Source organism: Hyperolius riggenbachi, chromosome 6, assembly GCF_040937935.1.
Source record: "Hyperolius riggenbachi isolate aHypRig1 chromosome 6, aHypRig1.pri, whole genome shotgun sequence".
NCBI classification, from domain to species: domain Eukaryota; kingdom Metazoa; phylum Chordata; class Amphibia; order Anura; family Hyperoliidae; genus Hyperolius; species Hyperolius riggenbachi.
In genome coordinates this window covers 23,509,619-23,533,033 of record NC_090651.1, presented here as the reverse complement: position 1 = coordinate 23,533,033, position 23,415 = coordinate 23,509,619, and the positions used below count along the sequence as shown (strand labels likewise).

The 23,415-nt window shown below is 47.1% G+C and overlaps 1 protein-coding gene across 1 annotated transcript in view; it reads left to right on the top strand.

The window, feature by feature from the left end:
- Nucleotides 1-6,959, top strand: part of TTC22 (tetratricopeptide repeat domain 22) — a 28,744-nt gene extending 21,785 nt beyond the window's left edge. Inside the window, exons 6-7 of the mRNA XM_068239020.1 lie at nt 523-675; nt 4,341-6,959. Of these exons, the coding sequence (XP_068095121.1) occupies nt 523-675; nt 4,341-4,871 (684 nt within the window). The 3' untranslated portion in view covers nt 4,872-6,959. The remainder of the gene's footprint in view (nt 1-522; nt 676-4,340) is intronic.
- The last annotated feature ends 16,456 nt before the right edge of the window (nt 6,960-23,415 follow it).

Here is a 23,415-nt window from a genome sequence, read left to right as displayed (position 1 = left end):
GCAAAAATGATTACAGTTCTTTTATCATTCTTAATTATTCTAAATGGATGTAAATGTTATGTGCTAAATTTGATTTCATTTCCAGAATGCATACATACAGATGTCACTGCTACTGATCAAGTGCACTGATTGGCCCAATGATGGTGCCATGGTCCCACCCGCGAGTGATTGGCCGGGTAGTGTGTGAGCCAGGAAGGCGTGTGGCAGAGCAGAGAGGAGGCAGGTGCCAGGTGGCCCAAACTTTGTCCAAACTCCTCCCCCTAGATTTTGCCGCCTGAATCACGTGATACAGGTGGCTTCATGGTAGCTCTGCCCCTGGTTACTATGCCAGTTTGGGACTGGGCCAATCAAATATACCAATTGCAATTTGCATGCCAGCCGCAATTATTTGCCTCTTGTTGACAACCCCTGGAACTGAACATTGTCCCATGAGTGGAAAACACATTGAGCCTTTGGGGATGTAATAATAATAATAATAATAAGGTATAGTATATAAATGTATTGCTGTGTTTTCTACTGCAGATTCTCATCAAGATGTACGTGAGAGACCTGGAGAGGGCTAAGGTGGGCCTCAGTGGGCTGCCAGATAGGAATCTTCTGACCTGCGCCAAATCCGATCTGGACAGCATCATCGATGTGTATCCATGCCTGAAGACTCACCTCCAAATTGGACAAGTAAGTAGCGTAGCTCCATACTGTATATATAGACATCATTTACTCACTAGAGAGAAATGGCAGCGTATCTAAAGAAAAGAAAAAAAAAAAAAAAGAGTCGCAGGGCCTCTTAAAGGCACAACTGCAATCATTACAACTGAGACAGGTGCTAAACACTTAATGGAGAATACTCAGCTGCACAGAGGTGGCGCTCACAGGTGCTATGTTATGTGCATAAATCTGTAAAATCAAAAGTAAAACACAGTGATCTCTATGAAACTACTTATTCACAAAGTCCATATAGTATGTGCTCAGTCCGAGGATAATGTCACTAAAAAGTTTTCTCGTTCCTTCCAAATAAGTAGAAAGTTCACATTAGCAGAGCACACATCCAGTAGAAACAACCTCCACCTCACCCTTTGGTGCCTGACTCACCGTCTATAAAGACCTTCAATTAGGTCTATTGCAGCATTGGGACCGTTCCCGGGTCGTCCCCCACCACTCAGGCACAAGCTGGATGATTATCACCACTTCAAAGATCCGCTACTGTATTCATTTCACTGCATCTAAAAACTTAGACAAATGCCTCTCATAGCGTAAAAACGTCTTATTTATTCATGTATTAAAAGGTTATTGCACTCACAATTTCCCAGAGGTAAAAATCACATAGAGTTTTTCTTCCATGCGGGCTCTCCCCCGCTGTTTGTTGGCTACCGGCTGGCTGCTCCTAGTAGTCCCACTGAGTTCCGCCGTTAGTGCGCGCTTCTCCCGGCCGATACTCCCGTGGACGCCGCCGTACGCCTTTCCCCAGTTCCTGATTGCGTGGTTAGGCTCCGCCCGACATGTTTCGTCAGCATATGACTCATCAAGGGAGTCCCTTGATGAGTCATATGCTGACGAAACATGTCGGGCGGAGCCTAACCACGCAATCAGGAACTGGGGAAAGGCGTACGGCGGCGTCCACGGGAGTATCGGCCGGGAGAAGCGCGCACTAACGGCGGAATTCAGTGGGACTACTAGGAGCAGCCAGCCAGTAGCCAACAAACAGCGGGGGAGAGCCCGCATGGAAGAAAAACTCTATGTGATTTTTACCTCTGGGAAATTGTGAGTGCAATAACCTTTTTATACATGAATAAATAAGACGTTTTTACGCTATGAGAGGCATTTGTCTAAGTTTTTAGATGCAGTGAAATGAATACAGTAGCGGATCTTTGAAGTGGTGATAATCATCCAGCTTGTGCCTGAGTGGTGGGGGACGACCCGGGAACGGTCCCAATGCTGCAATAGACCTAAATGAAGGTCTTTAAAGACGGTGAGTCAGGCACCAAAGGGTGAGGTGGAGGTTGTTTCTACTGGATGTGTGCTCTGCTAATGTGAACTTTCTACTTATTTGGAAGGAACGAGAAAACTTTTTAGTGACATTATCCTCGGACTGAGCACATACTATATGGACTTTGTGAATAAGTAGTTTCATAGAGATCACTGTGTTTTACTTTTGATTTTACAGATTTATGCACATAACATAGCACCTGTGAGCGCCACCTCTGTGCAGCTGAGTATAATTTAAGGAGAGGAGGCGAACCAGGTGTTTTTTGTTTTATCTTTTGTTGTGTATTTTGCATTTTAAACTTTTTATTTGTTATTATAAATTTTACTCTCATAACCAGTGCCATCACCCTCGATACTGAGGGAGTCTAGGTGGAGCTATCCGGGTGTCTTGCGCATTTGTGTGCTGGTATTATACTTAATGGAGAATGTTTGCTTCCAAAATAATTTACATGCAAAAGGTTTTATACTAAACCCATCCACCGCAATGAGGTCACCCTGTTAGAAGGGACCCTAGCTACTACAGTGCTGGTCGTAATGGAAAAATCTACGCTTACGGATCATTACGCGTAATTTTACGCTATTACGCATTACGCAATTACGGTTACGGCGTAGGAAATTATCTACGGTTCATCACTGTAATTACGCGTTAACTTACGCAGTTACGCGTAAAGATACCGTAATGTAGGCGCTTACACTACGATGTTACGCGTAGTGCCGTAACACCCATTAATGCGTATTTTTTGACGCATACGGACGATGTGTACGCAATAGCCGTCAATGTGACAGCTATTGCATACACATCATTCGTATGCGTCAAAACATATGCTTATATACTGAAGGGCGGGAGAAGATACTATTGGTTGCTTAGGATGTTGACTGATTGGCTACTCTTAGAAAAGGGGAGTTTTTACGTTAGTAATTACGCGTAAAATTACGCGTAAGTCTTCGTAAAATTACGCATACCTAGCAATTACGGTAGACAGCGTAATTACGATACCACTTAACTGCTTACGCGTAAATAATTACGCGTAAGACCGTAAGTTACGCATAGCGCTTACGTGTAAATTTACATTGAATTACGATGCGTAATTACGCTCATGCGTAATTTCGGCCCAGCACTGAGCTACTAGCCACTAAAATGGAGTAAATCCTCATTTAGTGCAGGGGGTGGGCCTAAGATGTGCTCCCCCTCCTCACTTTGTTGGCACAACGATGATCTAATAAGGGGTCTAAACAATGCAGTTCACCCCCAGTTCAGTCCCACTCCTTCTCGTAGCCTTCTCCACCTTCCAACCAACTCAATCTCCTGAAGAATGTTTTTTACTGGTCAATGATAATAACCAAGCTTCAATCAAGGAGGCCTTCATTTTTTTTTATATAAACCTTCCCATAAGGGAGGTTCTAAATTATACTGCCATTGGGAGGCGGGGGTTAGGTGGAGCGCCATTTCTTACCTACAGAGTGCTGCTCCTCTTGTCCCTACCTTTGTGTCACACCAGCCGCAGTCTGTATCTCCCGGAAGTATTGTGAGCATGCGCGCGCCGTGATACATGCTGGGAGATGTAGTCTGGGAGATGGGAGTACAGAGAATGTGCTCGCATCTATGGACTACATTTCCAGACATGCATTGTGGCACACGCACTAGACTGCCAGGAGATACAAACTGTGGCCAGGATGAAGAGGAGATGGTGTATCGTCAGGTGACCATAGGAGTAGCCCCCCTAGGTAAGTAATGGTGCTTCCCCCAATGGCAGTCTCAGTTTAGAACCTCCCTTATGGGGAGGTTCATTTTAAAAAATGCAGGGGCGTATCTGGGTAACATAGAGCCTATAGCAAACACTGAAATTGCGCCCCCTCCTCCCCAGTCAGCGCACCCCTTTCCTTCTAAAAACAGCATCCCTTCTCGCTTACATGATATGGTTGCTTGTGTTTTTTAGCTCGGGATACTGTGCTGAAGTTACTTTTTTGGAAATATCTCTTCTTATTCCCTCTCTGTGTTCTTTTATAACACTAAGCCAAATGTGTCCTACATACATAGGTTAAGCAGCCATGTTCCCCAGACAACATAATACATTTGATCTGTGGTCTGAGAGATGAGGAAGGCACCGGAGTAGGCATTGTGGTGCAGCACAGGGGCAGGCATGGCGCCCATGGTGCTGTGGCGCCCATGGCATGAGCCATGCCTGCACCCCTCTAGATACTCCTCTAAAAAAATGTTTTAATGGGTGCTTGGTTCCCTTTAATGTCTATTGTCTATAATTGTATAATGTATATCCAATTGACCCAGATATGGCCAGCTTTAGGTAAAGTCTTTGTTCCAGTCTTTCAAAATTGACCACGTTTTCTCTCCATTGCAGGTCCATTATTATACTGGAGTAGACGCTGTCCAGGAGCAGCTTCAAGTTGATGAAGATGCTCTCAACAAGGCACTGGTCTGTATCTCCAGAGCCATGGAGTTTGACTTGGGTGATACTCTTCCTGAACTGCAGCTCCTGAAGGGAAAATGCCTGAGAGCCAAGGGAGAGGAAGTGAACGCTATAGAATGCTTCAAAAAGGCAATTCAGTTGGACAACAAAGGCTCCATGGGCATAGAGACCTTCAGATGCTTTATGGAGACACTGCTGTGCCTCCACCAACACAACAAGATGGACACCAAAACGCTGGTCCAGGAAGTAGAATTTGGTATTCAGAGGGGACAGGAGATCTACACGTCCGAGAGCGTCAGTCAGGAGCTACAGATTATGTACAGAATCAACACAGATGAAATTGTTGACCTCTCCAAAGCAATGATCTCAGCCGGCAAAACGGACTTGGTGAAGCTTTTATTTCAGGCGATGAGGCTGAATGGCCGGAGGTTAACGCTGGGCAGCCGATCGTCTTCCATCTGAAGCAACACTTCTCAGGGGAATGCTTCTCAGGATTAAGCGGGCTCGTCTGTGAAGAGTCTGACCAAAGAACTATCTGTGCCCCCCTCTGGGCAACTAATTAGTATGGTCCATACAGGTTAAATAAGCGGAAAAGGACAAAGCAATAGTTTGCTAGGCAGATGCTTCACAGATGAGACCAAACATGATGTAAATAAGTATATTATAACACAATTGTGCCATAATGGCTGGAACTACAGCCAAAACCTTTCCTTCGAACAGAATGAGGAGGTTTAGAACCTATATATGGTTTTCGGGTTTAAGACTCCATTCACGCTGGCTGTGCTGCCGGACCAATTCCTGGAGTGGACGACACCAGACCAATGGACCAAAGTTAAAAGGCCCATTCTTTCATATTGGCCTGTTCAGACGTGTCCAGTTTAACGTGTGTTTTATCCGAAGCTTTATCGCCACAAACTTTGCAGATACAGTTTTACCACTTATCCGACGGAATGACGCACATCCGCTCCAGAGTGCGGGGGACACTGCAACCCCAAGTGCGGTACAGCATACCCGTGCTACACAGGTACTCTCCAACATTTGTGATCCAAGCCTAAAAGATTCCCCTCACTTCCTGAGAGGAAATGAGCCAAAATATCCTCCTAACATGCAAATCTCCACCTCCTGAGAGGACATGAGCCAAAATACCCTCCTAACATGAATATGTCCACCTCCTGAGAGGACATAAGCCAAAATATCCTCCTAACCTGCAAATGTCCACCTCCTGAGAGGACATGAGCCAAAATACCCTCCTAACATGAATATGTCCTCCTCCTGAGAGAACATGAGCCAAAATACCCTCCTAACATGAATATGTCCACCTCCTGAGAGAACATGAGCCAAAATATCCTCCTAACATGCAAATGTCCACATCCTGAGAGGACACGAGCCAAAATATCCTCCCAACATGAAAATTTCCACTGACTTAAAAATGAGCCATTCAAACCCAAAAGTTCATCTTGAGAGCTACAAGGGATTGGTGCCTTGAAAACAATCACCGACACAGCAGGAGCCGGATGGTGCAATACGTAAAGCAATGAGAATATAGGAGAGGAGAGACTCGTACTCACAAAATTATCCCAACAGGGCGACCAACCAATACGGCCTGTGGAGAATTACTGTCTCCACTTGGGTAAAAGTGTCTCTCTGTACTTTGAGAAAAAAAAACAGGAAACAGTGTTGTTGAGTTGACTGCATAGAGCCGGCATGGAGCCACCCTCCAAGGGGAGGTATGAAGTACAACAGGGGAAAGAGGTGCTCAGGAACATTAAAATACATTAAAACCAATGAAATCAAGAAGTGGGAGCTGGATCACCTCAAGGATGACACAATAACTGGAAAACAAGAAATGTGTGTTTGCACCATGGCAACGCGTTCCATAAGTGCTTAAAGATGGATTACGTAATGTCCAAAAATGGATACTTACCTTGGGAGGGGGAGGCCTCTGGAACTTAATGAGACTTCCTCAGTTCTCCTACATTTGCTCGATCCAGCACTGGGACTCCGAAGGGCGACCGCACTGCGCAGTAACATGGAACTGCTCGGGCTCCAGCGGAAAAACTCTAGTCTAATCAGGCGTGTGCTACTGCGCAGGCGCAAACAGCTCACGCACGGCAGCATGGACCCCATCTGGCTTTGATTTTACAGAAGAAAGCAGGTCCATTCTTGTGCACATATCGAGCTGTCAATAAGTGGTTTTTCGAGGGTCCCAGCGCAGGAACAAGCTGGTGTAGGAGGAAGGGGGGAGCCTCTTTAAGATCCAGAGGTCTCCCCCTCCTGAGGTGACTACGTCATAGGGGCACTTTCTTCCCTACAAATGAAGAATGGTCCGGTGTTAGTCGAGGAGCAGAAATGCAGCATCAAGCGTCGATTCCGGTGATACCTTTAATGACTAACTGTATTGCAAGCTTTCCAAACCTTAACTTTCTTCTTCAGGCATTATGACCCATTTCTGTATCATGCCTGAAGAAGAAAATTAAAGAGAACCCAAGGCAGTGTGTGTGTGCGTGCGTGCGTGCGTGTGTGTGTGTGTGTGTGGGGGGGGGGGGGGTGAAGGTGGGACAAAGAGGTATCTCTGCTGCAATACAAGCCTCCGCCCCCCCCCCCCCATGCCACTCTGACCCCCCGCCCCCCCTGAAATTAGCGACAATGATTGTCGCTATTCTGGAGGGTAATGAGAGGAGAGGGATTTCCTGATTAAAACGCCAACTAGGGGTGTTCCTGCATGTATTCCCCAGCTGTCATTGGGCAGCTGTCTCTGCCTGGTCACTCCCCCACCTACCTGCATGCTGGGAGAGAATCTCTCTTTCCAGCGTCGTGAACCCAGAGGTCATGAAAGTGAAAGTGACTGCATGCGGCCAATGGAGCTGCGTGGATAGTGGCTACCTGATCTCCCCAGCTCCCTGGATCAGGTAGCATAGTTTGTTTGTTTTTTTATTTCCCCACCTTGGGCTCTCTTTAAAGTTTGGAAAGCTTGCAATATTGCCATGTACAGTTAGTCATTAAAGGTATTACCGGAATCAGTGCTTGTTGGTTTGAGATCTGCATTTGTTTTTCCTACAGGTACACTTTAAGGCTTTAGGAGGTGCTCAATGCTCGACATTTAAAAAATGGCTGGCACAAAAATTTAGCCTGATGAAGTTAGTTTTAAGCACTCACGAAACTCGTTGTCATAGTGAAAATATTCGTTCCTATTTTCCAATCACTTTGTCTTTCTAAGCGCTCATACACACCTACCAACAATCTGTCCAACTACAGTATATTCCAAACTTGTCTGTTGAAAGATAAGTTGGGTGTGTGCACAGCTGACAAACAACCAGGTGACCAACCGATAGCAGGTTGTTTGCCAGATCCAACTGGTGGATCAATCTGTCCAACTATCGGGCAGGTTGGAACGTGTGTACAAGTATGTTGAACAACTTGTTGTGCAGTTGTCAGTTTGCACGCATAGTATTTAAGTGAGTTGGTTGTTTAGTTGGTTGGTGTGTGTGTACGTACTTGTCAATTGAACAACTTGTTGTGCGGTTGGTTGTGCATTAAAGAGAGATTGAAGCCAATAAAATTACCTCTTTTTATTTCACAGTCCTCTTCAGCATTGAGGTCAAAGATGATTCGCTGCATCCCCGCGGCAGAACAATGTTTTTATCCCCTCGAAATCCCTAGGGCAAAATTCTGTTACTGCCTGAAAAAGGCAGAGCTGAGTGCAGTAACTCTGCCTCTGCTCCAGTCAATCTCCACCTCTATCAATTCTCTTTCACTGAGAGGGGCGAGGAGAGGCGGAGATTGACTGGACTGGAGGCAGAGCTACTGCACTCAGCTCTGCCTCCTCCCGGCAGCAAAATCGGAGATTTGGAAAGTCATAGGATTTTGCCGCGGGATTTCAGGAGGATAAATACCTCGTTCTGCTATGGAGATGCGGCGAATCAGCTTTGATCTTAACCCTCCTGGCGGTCTATTAAAAAGCCACCAGAGGGCAGCGCTGCAGTTTTTGATTTTTTTAAAAAAAATCATGTAGCGAGCCTAGGGCTCCCCCCAGCCCCTCTGATCGCCTCCGGCGACGGGGCGCGGACGTCTAAGGGAGACCCGATCCACCTCTTAGCGCTGCCTGGCGCTGATAGGCCAGGCAGCGCAGGGGTCTAGGGGGGGGGGGGCTCTGCGGCGGCGCGGATAGTGGTGAATCGGCGCGGGGCGGCGATCGGTGTGCTGACGCAGCTAGCAAAGTGCTAGCTGCGTTCAGCAAAAAAAAAAAAATGACGCAGATCGGCCCAGCAGAGCCTGAGAAAACCTCCTGCGCGGCTAACCCCGAACGTTACCGCCAGGAAGGTTAATGCTTACCAGGACTGGGAAATAAAGAGGTAATTTTAATGGCTTCAATCTCTCTTTAAGTTGGACGTGTGTATGAGCCTTTAAAATATGCCACCTCCCAAATAAATTTTATTGGTTTTAATGAATTTTATTGTTCCGGGCGCCTCTTTCCACGGCCGTAGTACTTCAACCCCAGAAGTTGATTTGCTTGTGACTATTTCTGAACCGTTGTCACCCCAGGAAGTCTGGGAACAGGCAATCCACGGGGACAAGACAAGAATAAGAGGACGCAGAGGTTGTGATCCTCCTGTGCTATATGAAATATTTTCTACAGAGTCTATTTTGAAGTACAGTATAATGTTTCTATCCTCAAACTTACATTAAAATCTGTTTGTTTTTAGCTTGGCTGCACTTCCTGTTACAGAATATTTGGTTACGGTGCAAATACAGGGATGTGGTGATAAGCTGGGTCAGGGTTGGACGAAACAGCTCTACTAAAGTCAACAAACTTTGCCCCTCATTCAAGTCACTTTTCCTTCAAGTTTTCTCCTAGGAGATACTTTCACATCTTATCAAAAAAATGCCTTTGCAGGCCCTGACAAGCAAGAAAACTTATCGAAGTACAGCAAAGTCCCCAGTATCCGGCACTGTCGGGAAACGTCTAATGTCGGTTACCTGTGCACAAACCTCCCTCTGCAAATACTCACCACGGTCCCAGCAATGTCCGTCAGTCTCCCCATAACTCCTCGCGGGCTCCTAACAGCTTTCTGGTGTCCTCTGTGCACACAAGTCACATGACCCGCATCGGTTCAGGTGACAAGACGGCTTCCGTGCACCGCACCTGAAAGCCGCTAGGAGGCCACGGGAAGGTACGGGAGACTGCCAGACATCACTGGAGGTGCGGTAAGTATATAAACTGCCTCCAACCCCCCCAATGCCCCAAAAGTGTAGTTCCTGTTATCCTTCAGGCATGCCGGTTAGCTGAGACTTCCGGTTGCCTGAATTCCAGATAATGGGGACTTTGCTGTACTTTGTTACTTTTTCAGTTGCAAAGTGTTGAAAAGCTATTTGAAACAGAAGATGAAAAATTATCTCATAGGAGAAAACTAAAGTGTATAAAAAAATCCCCAAAACAACTAAAGTAGATAAAGTGAATTGGATCCGGCCCAGTGTCTCTGCTTTATCAGCCCTGTTGAAGTACAGTAGAGCGAAAAAGTGCATACACACACACACTCTGTACACACACACACACACACACACCCTGTACACACACACACACTCTGTACACACACACACACACACACACCCTGTACACACACACACACACACACTCTGTACACACACATTCTGTACACACACCCCCTGTACACACACACACACATATACTCTGTACACACACACACACATATACTCTGTACACACACACGTACACACACACGCGCGTACACACACACACACACACACACACACACACACACACACACACTGTACACTGTACACTGTACACACACACACACACACACACACACACACTGTACACACACACACACACTGTACACACACACATACACTGTACACACACACACACACACACACACACTGTACACACACACACAACTTTTTGATACAAGTTAAGGTGGCCATACGTCAGAAAATTATGGGCAGATTCAACCAAGAGACAAATTTATCTGTAATCGTATCTGATTAGAGATACATTTATCTGTTGTTCGAATCTGCCCATACACTACAGGCCGATTCCTGTCCGATTTCACCATGAACTCATCAGGGAATCGGCTGAGCCGCTGTGTCCACCCCGCCGCTGCCCCCAAAATGTATAAATGTATGTAGTGTAGTGCATTTATACATTACCTGTCCTGTAGCAGCTTTCGCACGTCCATCTCGCCGGGAAACAGCCGCATACATGCTAGCGGCGCATAGCGTCTGACGTCACATGCTATGCGTCGACCCTCGTTTATGCGGAACCCAGAGAGATGGACGGAAACCGCGTGGAGGCTGACACCGGACAGGTAATTGCAGCAGCGGGGCTTTCGTCGTCTCGCCGCTCGTTCGCAAATCAGCCGCCGTACCGCCGCGCACCCGACCAACCAACTTCGGCCCGACATCTTGCAGCATACACAATCGACCGTGCGGCCAATTTCCACTTGGCAGCACCAATTTTCATCCAATTTGATTATAATAATCGAATTGGATGGTCGATTAGTTGGTTGGTCGGCTGATGTATGGCCATCTTTAGAGGGACACTGACACGCCCTGCCACACCTCTAACCACGCCCCCACCACATCCCCATCATGCATATCACAAAGAATTCCGAATCAAAAGATGTTGTTTTATCATTCAAATTAAACCAGTCCTTTCTATCATCAGTTTTTCCTCGTTTTAGCATTTGAAAATAAGAAATAGACCAATTTCATTGATGGGAATAAAGTTTGGAGTCAGTTACACACATTTTCAGTATAAAAATACATATATTAACACAGATCTGAGCATCAGTCCTGAAAGAGGGAGAAATGGGGAAGAAAGAGGGACAGAGGGATTTGGTTTTCAAAGAGGGACTGTCCCTCCAAAAGAGGGACAGTTGGAAGCTATGCAATTATTGTTGCCTGTAAGTATTGGGCCTTGATTCCTGGGGCGAGAGCTGTACAGAAGTGTACAAAAGTGTTGCTAGGCTACAGGCTAGTAAAGCATTCTGTTCAGGGGGTAACTATAACCCAAGCGACCTCCGCCTTGGGGGGGGGGGGGGTCCTGTGAGAGTGCAGGGCAGCAGCACCTTCACACAGCAGAGCGACATGTTCTCACTCATCTCTTACTCACTGTAGAGTACAGGACCTACCCCATCTCCGGTCTCTGCTTGCCACATGACATGCGTGGGAGACTGTACAGCGGCTACAGTGAATAAGAACGTGTCGCTCCGCTGGATGAAGATAATAAATTACACTGCCCTTCTTTCTGTATTAAAGAGACTCTTTAACAAAAAAATGTTCCCCTGGGGGGTAGTCACCTCGGGAGGGTGAAGCCTCAGGGTCCCAATGAGGCTTCCCCCTCCCCTGTAGCTGCAGGCAGTCCAGCGCTGGCTCCCCTGAAGTGTCCCGCAATCCTGATAAGACTTGCTATATTTACCTTCCCTGGCTCCAGCGGGTGGCGCTGTTGCAGCTCTCAGCACTGAGATAGGCGAAAATAGCCGATGTCTGTCGGATTTACTCTTCTACGCAGGAGCAGGAGACTTGCGCCTGCGCAGTAGAGCGGCCCGACAGCGATCGGCTATTTCCGCGTATCTCCGAGCAGAGAGCCGATACTGCACCTGCGCTGGAGCCGGGAAGGTAAATATTTATAACCCCGCTGTTCCGGGAGCTTTCTCGCCGCTGCCGTGGGACACAGGAGGACAGGGGAAGCCTCAATAGGATCCGGAGGCTTCCCCCACTCGAGGCGAGTACCCCCAGGGGAACTTTTTGTCGTTACAGGTTTTCTTTAATCTGTGATGTTGGGCTTGGGCCTGGTGATCTGGGTGTTTGGGAGGGAGGTGCAGGGGTGCATGGCTGGCAGAATTTTACTGGAGGGCCTGCAAAGTTACACTTCTTATTCTGTTGCTAACAAATCCTTCACACAAGAATTGTGAGATCCGTGTAAGAATAGTAGTTACACTTATGGTGCCCATATATGGTACAATAATAGCGTTTGATTTTCCCATTTATTTGACCAAACCAAATCGAATGAAAGTTGAATCTTTTTTTTTTTTTCGATCAAGAAAAACAAACGATTATCCTGTTTTTTTTTTTGTTTTTTTTTCAATAAAAATCCAATCGGACATGTAGTAAAAATCTTTATATTCGATGTAACGGAAAAAATCGAACTACTATTCTTACAGGGTTTACACAATTCTTATGTACAGGATTTGTTACATTCGAGATTTGAAAGAGGAAGTCTTTTTGGATTCGGTTTGAGGAAAATTGATATTCGTCCCATCTCCAATTTTCACCCTTCACGATTAGTGCATCAGTTCCAAGGAAGGAGTGCGAATAAGCGAGCGGCATGGGAGAGAAAGGGGCGCAATGCGATCATTCATGGGCGAATCGCTAAATGGCATGGTTTGGTAGCTGCAAGATGAACAGAGGCGCCAGAAGAGTAAAAACCATCTTAAATAGTTTAAAAATTGCTTAGAAGTTATTGGTGGACTTCCCTCCAGTAAGCAGACACTAGAAACTGTCAATTTAATTATACGATTTATTGGCATACTCCACGATAAAGTGCAACGTGTTTCGCAGGCGTAACCCCGCTTCCTCAGACAATAAACAATGGGGGTGCATACAACAGCATCGGGTCCAGTAAATGCCAGGCGCCTCTACACAGGGGCGCCTGGCGTTTACTGGACCCGATGCTGTTGTATGCTCCCCCATTGTTTATTGTCTGAGGAAGCGGGGTTACGCCTGCGAAACACGTTGCACTTTATCGTGGAGTATGCCAATAAATCGTATAATTAAATAATTGACAGTTTCTAGTATCTGCTTACTGGAGGGAAGTCCACCAATATCTTCTAAGCAATTTTTAAACTATTTAAGATCGTTTTTACTCTTCTGGCGCCTCTGTTCATCTCACTGTTTTGTATCCACCCTTGGTGGAGGGGGATCCCCCTTTTTTCCTATCCATGGACAGCGACTTCTTAATCCTGAGTGGGGACAGATTAAACTCTTCACCTGCCTATACAGTGGTTGCCTTGGAGGTAACCAGTGTTTGTGAGTATAATATGTTTATACTTTTGCCAATTATTCTCCTTCCAGTACATACTACACTATATTGGGCTCTCGGTGTCTCTCTTTTCTCTACTAATTGTTGGCCAGCAGTGCACGTTTGATTCTCAGTCTTTGCACAGACTTCCCAATATATCTGCATTGTGGGGGTCTTCTTTCAGTGAAGTACTCAAAGTATTATTACAGCCCAGAGGATGCAGATGACAGCCAGGGAACTAGCATTTCTTAGAAGGCGGTTGAGAGTGAAGCCTCCTGACAGGTGCACTATGTTAAACGCTGGTATGTACAGAGGACATATGCAAAAATCCCTCAACCTATCAGAAGATGCACCAAGAAGCTGGAACGTGATTGGATGCTACAAGGTGCATTTTGTTAAAGAACAAGTGACACCCATGCTAACCTAGAAATAAAAAACACATATATAAGTAGATAAATACTAGTTCTACTTACATAACAGATGTATTGCACTGTCCGTGTTATGATTCCTGTGAATTTTATAAAGGAAAAGCAGAGAATCCTATTCTAGGCCGTTTCCATCTTGGTTACCTTTGACCTTCTGACATCATTTCCTCCCTCACTCTTTTTTTCTCCTCTTGCTAACTGTGTATTCATTACCCGCCCTCCTCCCAGAGTCTTCAGACACTCCCACTGAGGCCTATACTAGGAAGGGCACTGTCTTATGTCATTAGAAGGAGGAGGAAATAAAGGGAAGAGGAGGAATATATTATAGATAAAAAGACCCCCCAGCATGCAACTGTTTGGCAATGGCAATTGAAGGGCCAGTGCTCCTAAGGTATATGTTAACTCCAAACCATAACAGCAGAAAAAGTTTTGAATGCAGGATTATCATCTTTATCACTTAAAGGGATACTTAAAGGGGAACTTCAGCCTAAACAAACATACTGTCATCAAGTTACATTAGATATTTTAATTAGAATAGATAGGCAATATAATTTTTTACCCACCCTGTTTTAAAAGAACAGGCAAATGTTTGTGATTCATGGGGGCTGACATGTTTTTGGTTGAAAGGAGGTGACAGGGAGCAGGAGACACAGTTCCAACTGTCCTTTGTCCTGATAACCCCTCCCAGCTGCATGCGCTAGGCTTCAAATGTCAAATTCAAAATAAAAAAAAAAAAAAAAAAAAAAAAAAAAAATTGCACCAAAACAGCAGAACGAGAACGAGAACAACATCAGAAATCCCATCATGCTTTGCACAGCATCAGTGGAAAAATGCCCGGGCAGTTTTCTTCTGTGCAGCTAAAAATGAGGCTTGTATAAGAGAAACAAAGTTCTGATGCTGTGAAACTGTTAAAGACACACCAAGCCTTTTCAGTGCTGCTGAGTCGATTTTTAGTCTGGAGGTTCACTTTAAGTCAAGGGGCAAAAATGAGTTTAACTCACCTGGGGCTTTCCTCAGCCCCCTGCAGCCGATCGGTGCCCTCGCAGCCCCGCTCTGATGCTCCTGGACCCGCCGGCGGCGACTTCCGGTTTCGCCGTCACCGGCCGACAGGCATGGGAACGCGAGTGATTTTCCGCGTTCCCAGCCATAATATCGCCCCCTATGCTGCTATTGCGCCCAGGAAGCCATAGGCTGCACCGTGATATGATTGGATCCACAGGCTGCACTGTGATATGATTGGATCCAAAGCCTGCACTGTAAAAAAAAAAATACACATTTTTTCGTTCGCAGGGAGTCTCTGAGTTTGGTATCTTATCTCCATCTGGAGCTGTCAGCAGTGCAAAGGCCCATACATACAGTATGTATTATTTCAGTTCCATTTAACTAGAACGGAGAGACTACAGTTTGTCACCACTGGTCAAACATGCTTTTTCTCTGAATTTTCTATAGGATTTCCTCATCCTGGCTGCACCCCGCCTCCCTATGTAAGAAAAACACACACTTTTCTTAGCAAGTATACTTGCGTATAAGCCGAGGTTCCCAATTTCCCCTCAGAAACCAGGGAAAAGTGATTGAGTCGTGTATAAGTCCCCTCCCCAGTATAGCCCCCTCCACAGTAGCCAGATGTGACCCCAGTACAAGTCAGCCCCCCTCCCCATAGCCAGATGTGCCCCAAGGATGATATAGTGGTGTCTCCAAGAAGCCACTAGTTGGCATCATAGATATGAGACACAGTGATTACCACACAGGAAGAATCCCCGATCATTGCACAGCTGACACATTCCACTCCACAAGCCAGGGGACACAGTCTCGAGCAGCGCACTCTGCACACCATGTTGCGGGGCATGGGGGCACGGACACAGCAGGGAGCAAGCTGGCAAGAGCAGGATCACTAGTGCACGATCCCTACACTCCTCTGCCAGTAACAAAACCTGCTCCACCATCTGTTTTGCTCCACTGACTCGCATATAGGCCGAAGGGGTAACTTTTCACACAGCACATTTTTTATGCTAAAAAATTAGGCTTACATGCGAGTAAATAAGGTAAGCACTTCCTGAAAACACACCGCTACTAGGCCACCACTCTCCTGTCCCCAGTATTGGTGGCCGCTGATCTGAGGTCTGGGCATGAAGCGAGGGGGATACCAAAGGAGCAGAGGGCCAGGGAGCTAGGGGGCAGGTGGGATGCTGCCCCTTGGAAGACGCCGCCTGATGCAAGTCGTTCAGGCAGCGTAATGGAAGGTCCGCCCCTGGTGACATGCAGAGATAAACATAGGTGCAGATGGTACTAGTTCTACTATGAAATTGTCTGAAGTCTTTCTGCTTTCCAGTACAGCAAATGTTAAAAGATAGCGGTAAGCGAAATAGACAGTACTTGGCACTCCGTGCAGCAAGGGTTAAATCTGAATGCAAACAAATAACTGACTCGCTTCTCCAGAAGGCCAGCTTCATGTCGGACGCGCTCACAGAAAGCAGCGTTGCAGGATGGAAAGATCCGGGCCCTGCCCATGTAGTGAAGGCTTTATTGCTACTTCAATAACACATTGGCATGATATGGACTCAGACAAGATGCAGCGAGAGTCATTGCGTGGGTGGAAGGCAAGAGACAGGACGGCACTATGGCAGTTTCCTGTCTAGAAGGGCGCTCGCTCAAGTGATCGGCCTGGATGCAAGTGAATGGCCGGGGGACCAAAGACACAGAACCCCGCTGGCAGCTCCAATCGGGCATCATACCAACTGCAACAGGCAACGAAAACACGCCCCTGCTTTTGATCCATTGTATACAAAAACAACTATTCATATTATCACATTTGTGAAACATAGCGGTTGATTCATCAAGCTGTGTTGCTAAAGCAGCACAGCTTAACCACTTAACGACCGCCTAACGCCGATAGGCGTCGGCAGGTCGAAGTGGTGTTTCCATTCCATGTCAGTTCACGGAGGGTGTCTCCGTGAACAGTCTGCGAGCCGCCGATCACGGCTCGCAGGCTAATTGTAAAAACGCGGGGAAGAAATCCCTGCTGTTTACATCAATACGGCGCTGCTGTGCAGCAGCGCCGTAAAGGAAATCGGCGATATCCAGCCTCTGATTGACCGGTGATCGCCGCCGTCTGATCGGCTAAAGCCTATTGGAGGTGGTACAGGACGGATCTCCATCCTGTGCCACCCAGATCCGGAGGGAGGTAAGGGGAGGGAGCTCGGAATATCGCTGCAGAGGGGGGCTTTGAGGAGCTCCCCCCGCTCGGCCACACAGAGAGGCGGCAATCAGACCCCCTCAGCAGGACATCCCCCCTAGTGGGGAAAAAAAGGGGGGGGGGGGGGGGGGGGGGAGTCTGATCGCCCTGCCTCATTCACGATCTGTGCTGCGGGCTGGAGAGCCCACGCAGCACAGATCACACAGAAATCCTGTTCCTTAAAGTGGTTAATGTCAAGAGCACGAGCTCAGCGCACTCTATGCTGTGGCAGTGCAACTAGCATGTGCTGGTTAACTTACGCTCACACTTCCGAACTAACGGCCGCTCCACTGAACCTGCCCTGAGCCGTGGCGGGTCTAGTGCCTTTTAACTACTTTAGCCTTTAGGATGTAGCTCCTACCAGTGGTGCTCATCCGGATTCCGGATATCCGAACTTTTTTCAGCTATTTTTTCTATGCAAATATGGATAGCAATCCGTGGATATTTGGTCGCATACCCGGATATCTGCGGATATCCGGATCTGAATACTGTAACTAAAGAGATGACGTCATTGAGCCAATCAGAGGGCTCCCAGAGAAGCCCTAGCAACCAATCACAGAGGGGAACTCTGGCCAGCCCCCCCCCCCCCCCCCCTGTATATAAAGAGGCGGCCATGTTGAGGGAACTCATCCTTGCTTTGTGACAGCACACAGAGAGACACTCCAGTGCTGTTTGGTTAAAGCAAGTGCATTGTATTGTGTTAAAGGGACTCCGAGCTCTGAAAAAAAAGGAAAATTGTACTCACCAGGGGCTTTTTCCAGCCCAGTGCTGGTCGGGAGGTCCCACGCCGGCGTCCTGGCTCCTCTCCTTCTCCCCGCTCCGGAATGGCTGGCAGGCCGCAGCCCGGGCGACACTCTCCCGAGTGTCGGGCTGCTTCTTCCGCATATGACGCGGATTACGTCACACGCCGGCCGCCTCGCGTCATCACGGCGGCCGGCGTGAAAGTACTGCGCATGCGCGCTTTGTTCGCGCATGCGCAGTACTTTCACGCCGGCCGCCGTGATGACGCGAGGTGGCCGGCGTGTGACGTAATCCGCGTCATATGCGGAAGAAGCAGCCCGACACTCGGGAGAGTGTTGCCCGGGCTGCGGCCTGCCAGCCATTCCGGAGCGGGGAGAAGGAGAGGAGCCAGGACGCCGGCGTGGGACCTCCCGACCAGCACTGGGCTGGAAAAAGCCCCTGGTGAGTACAACTTTCCTTTTTTTTCAGAGCTCGGAGTCCCTTTAAACCCAGCGTTTTTGCACATTAACACCTATAGTAACACCAGAGTACTATATCACTCTGTCATTGTTGTTTAGCTAGTTTGTTGTATTGTGATTTTAGTTAGTGTGTGTGTGTCTGACAGTTTCTGCTGCAGCCTGCAGCAGCTCTGCTAGTTAGGTGTCTGTGTGTGTGCTGTTTGTGCACACAGGCCAGGCCTGTGCTATTGCCTTAGCTACAGTGTAGTTTAGGGAATAGGATTACTGTATATTTGCGTAGTTACAGTGGTGTGAAAAACTATTTGCCCCCTTCCTGATTTCTTATTCTTTTGCATGTTTGTCACACTTAAATGTTTCTGCTCATCAAAAACCGTTAACTATTAGTCAAAGATAACATAATTGAACACAAAATGTAGTTTTAAATGATGGTTTTTATTTAGTGAGAGAAAAAACTCCAAATCTACATGGCCCTGTGTGAAAAAGTGATTGCCCCCCTTGTTAAAAAATAACTTAACTGTGGTTTATCACACCTGAGTTCAATTTCTGTAGTCACCCCCAGGCCTGATTACTGCCACACCTGTTTCAATCAAGAAATCACTTAAATAGGAGCTATCTGACACAGAGAAGTAGACCAAAAGCACCTCAAAAGCTAGACATCATGCCAAGATCCAAAGAAATTCAGGAACAAATGAGAACAAAAGTACTGTAATTGAGATCTATCAGTCTGGTAAAGGTTATAAAGCCATTTCTAAAGCTTTGGGACTCCAGCGAACCACAGTGAGAGCCATTATCCACAAATGGCAAAAACATGGAACAGTGATGAACCTTCCCAGGAGTGGCTGGCCGACCAAAATTACCCCAAGAGCACGGAGAAAACTCATCCGAGAGGCCACAAAAGACCCCAGGACAACATCTAAAGAACTGCAGGCCTCACTTGCCTCAATTAAGGTCATTGTTCATGACTCCACCATAAGAAAGAGACTGGGCAAAAACGGTCTGCATGGCAGATATCCAAGGCGCAAACCACTTTTAAGCAAAAAGAACATTAAGGCTCGTCTCAATTTTGCTAAAAAAACATCTCAATGATTGCCAAGACTTTTGGGAAAATACCTTGTGGACCGACGAGACAAAAGTTGAACTTTTTGGAAGGTGCGTGTCCCGTTACATCTGGCGTAGAAGTAACACAGCATTTCAGCAAAAGAACATCATACCAACAGTAAAATATGGTGGTGGTAGTGTGATGATCTGGGGTTGTTTTGCTGCTTCAGGATCTGGAAGGCTTGCTGTGATAGATGGAACCATGAATTCTACTGTCTACCAAAAAATCCTGAAGGAGAATGTCCGGCCATCTGTTTGTCAACTCAAGCTGAAGCGATCTTGGGTGCTGCAGCAGGACAATGACCCAAAACACACCAGCAAATGCACCTCTGAATGGCTGAAGAAAAACAAAATGAAGACTTTGGAGTGGCCTAGTCAAAGTCCTGACCTGAATCCTATTGAGATGTTGTGGCATGACCTTAAAAAGGCGGTTCATGCTAGAAAACCCTCAAATAAAGCTGAATTACAACAATTCTGCAAAGATGAGTGGGACAAAATTCCTCCAGAGCGCTGTAAAAGACTCGTTGCAAGTTATCGTAAATGCTTGATTGCAGTTATTGCTGCTAAGGGTGGCCCAACCACTTATTAGGTTCAGGGGGCAATTTCTTTTTCACACAGGGCCATGTAGGTTTTGAGTTATTTTTCTCACTAAATAATAAAAACCATCATTTACAACTGCATTTTGTGTTCAATTATTTTATCTTTGACTAATAGTTAACGGTTTTTGATGAGCAGAAACATTTAAGTGTGACAAACATGCAAAAGAATAAGAAATCAGGAAGGGGGAAAATAGTTTTTCACACCACTGTATTTAGTACTGCAGTACTAGTTGTTAGAGTAGTACAGTGTCTGTGTTAGCTTACTAGTACAGATTACTGCATTTCTGCTGTGCTGCTGACTGAGTGTCAGTGTGTGTGACAGACTGTCCGTCAGTGTGCACACTGTGTTCTACTCTGCTGTCTGTCACTCCGTGCAGATTCATTCAAGTCCAACAGCAATTACCCCGATTTCAAGAAAGTGCAAGTACCCCCCATCCATCTGGTGACATTATCAATCATCACACAAACTTGCAGTATGTCTGCTGGCACTGGCAGCCGGGGGAAGGGCATCAAGGCCAAGAACTATGTAAACACAATTGCTGTGTAATTTTTTTGGAGTGGTCTGTGCTTGCCCAGTTGTGGGGAGGCCCCAACTGCGGCAATACGACCGCTTCCTGGAACCTCTCCTAATGTTTTACTGAGCCGTAGTACCAACACACTAAGTGCCATGGTGGTGAACTATCTAAACACAATGCTGTGTAATTTTTTTGGAGGTGTCTGAGCTGAAAACTGTCATGTCCCAGATGTGCGGTTGGACTTTGGACACAATGTGGGCTGCACGACCGCTGTCTGGAACCTACTCCTGATGTTAAAAAAAAAAAGGCTGTAAATTAACTCCCGACATAATAAATTAGTGTTTCCCTTTAAAAAAACATGATGCTACATGCATCATTTACCTCAAAAAACGTTTTGGAAGCTATTTATAGGCCACTTCCAGTTTTTCTATCCGGATATCCGAATCTGCCCGGATAGCCCAGATAATGCGTTCGGATATCCCCATGTACGCGGATATCAGAATGTTCGGATCTGGATATCCGATCCGGATATCAGGGTGTCCGGATTTTGAAAAGGGTATCCAAGCACCCCTAGCTCCTACATCCACGTATGCATCTTGGATGTGGGAACTACGTCCACGAAACAAAAATGCCGCCGCCGTGCTCCTCCGCTTCGTTCTGTCCTCCTCCTGTTAGCCGAGATCAAGGAATGGGAACGCACTTTCCATTCATTGATCTTGGTCCCCGTGTCAATGATCACGGCATCAATTAGATGCCTGTGGTCAATTGTAAACACTTACACGCATTGCTTCCTGTTTCGCATTGTGTGTTCTCAGCATTATAACACGGGATTCGGGAAGTCCTATGCAATGTTCAGAGTGTGGCCAGTGCAGTGTGCTCTAATGGAGTGCGGCATCCAGAGCAGGATCATGCACAAGACAGTCTAGGCTGGTGCCTGGGGCTTTGCGTGTGTCAAGGGGCCTGACCGCAACCTTCTTTGCCCTCTTTCTTACCTCAGCTTATAATAGGAAGCCAAATACCTTGCCTTGAAACCTGTTTTATCTTAAGGCCCCGGCTTTGTGGTAGTGACTAGGCTCCAACTGGTCCTATGTCTCTCCCAAGGTCCAGGGCAGCATGGAGCTGTGATCAGAGCCGGGACAAGGTCCTCCAGCACCCAAGGCTGAGACACCAAAGTGCGCCCCTCCATCCCTCCCACCCCAGCCGTCACACACTGATTGCTATTGCTTCAACCCCCCAACACCTTAAAGAGGAACTCCAACCAAAAATTGAACTTTATCCCAATCAGTAGCTGATACCCCCTTTTACATGAGAAATCTATTCCTTTTCACAAACAGACCATCAGGGGGCGCTGTATGACTGATATTGTGGTGAAACCCCTCCCATTAAGAAACCCCTCCCACAAGAAAAGTTCGAACCTTTGGCAGTTTCCTGTCTGTGAACCTTGTTGCATTGTGGGAAATAGCTGTTTACAGCGGTTTCCAACTGCCAAAAACCATGCAGCAGCTAAATCATCTGCCAACAGTAAAATGTTCACTGGAGTTCATCTTTAATCTCTAGTTATCTGGCTTGCAGTCACTGACATGTATACCTTTTTCTCATTTATCTCTGCTTCAAACACAATAGGGGAAGGATAGCTGAGTGAGTTGTGCGCCCCCTCCTACACTGCACCCTGAGGCTGAAGCCTCTCTCGCCTCTGCTGTGATCTACCCCTGCTCACCACTCTGGCCCAATGAGGCAACAGCATTCTACACTACGAAGTGGTGACTGTTAGCTGGTGATCTATAAAGCGCAGATCAGCTGACGAAAATAAAGTGATGGCCACCTACTGCCAATAATGATCACCAAAAAGCAGCAATGAGAGGAAACAGGCGAGGTGTACTAGTTAAGGGCTCTGCCTCTGACACAGGCAACCTGGATTTGAATCTTGGCTCTTCCTGTTCAGTAATCCAACACTTATTCAGTGACCTTGGGCAAGACTCCCTAACACTGCTACTGCCAATAGAGCTCGCCCTAGTGGCTGCAGCTCTGGCGCTTTGAGTCCGCCAGGAGAAAAGCACAATATAAATGTTCTGTGTCTTGTCTTACCTTCTAAAAGTGTAGATCATTTCTGCTGATCGTCATTTTTATGAGTACAGTAATCAGCTGATGCCCAGAAAAATGTTATTGCTGCTGCAGTAGTAACAACATGTTTCTGGATGCCTCCTTAATAGGCCACATAATATAATGCACTATAAGTAGAGCCGACAGCAGCTCTCTGCTGCCCCCTGGCTGATTTACTTCTACCTACAAGATACAACGCCTTACTACAGGTCCTCGTTTTTTCTTCGTCATTGCCCTGCATAGTGTCTAATTTTACTTAGAGACTCAGGGATGAGCCAACATAAAGATTTTTTACTTACCTGTGGCTTCCTCCAGCCCCATAAACACGGATGCGTCCTTCTCCGTCCTTCGTATTTACATCCCCGCTGTTCGGAGAGCTTTATCGCCACCGCCGTGGGACAGATGAAGATGGGGGAAGCCTCAATAGGATCCGGAGGCTTCCCCCACCCCAGGTGAGTACCCACCAGGGGAGGTTTTTTTTCGTTACAGGTTTTCTTTAACCTCCTTGGCGGTAATCCCGAGCTGAGCTCGGGGTATGCCGCCGGAGGTCGCCGCTCAGGCCCTGCTGGGCCGATTTGTATTCTGAAAAAAGCAGCACACGCAGCCGGCACTTTGCCAGCCGCGTGTGCTGCCCGATCGCCGCCGCTCCGCGGCGATCCGCCGCGTGCAGCGGCGAAAGAGGGTCCCCCCAGCCGCCCGAGCCCAGCGCAGCCGGAACAAACAGTTCCGGCCGGCGCTAGGGGCTGGATCGGGCGGCTCTGACGTCAGGACGTCGACTGACGTCCATGACGTCAC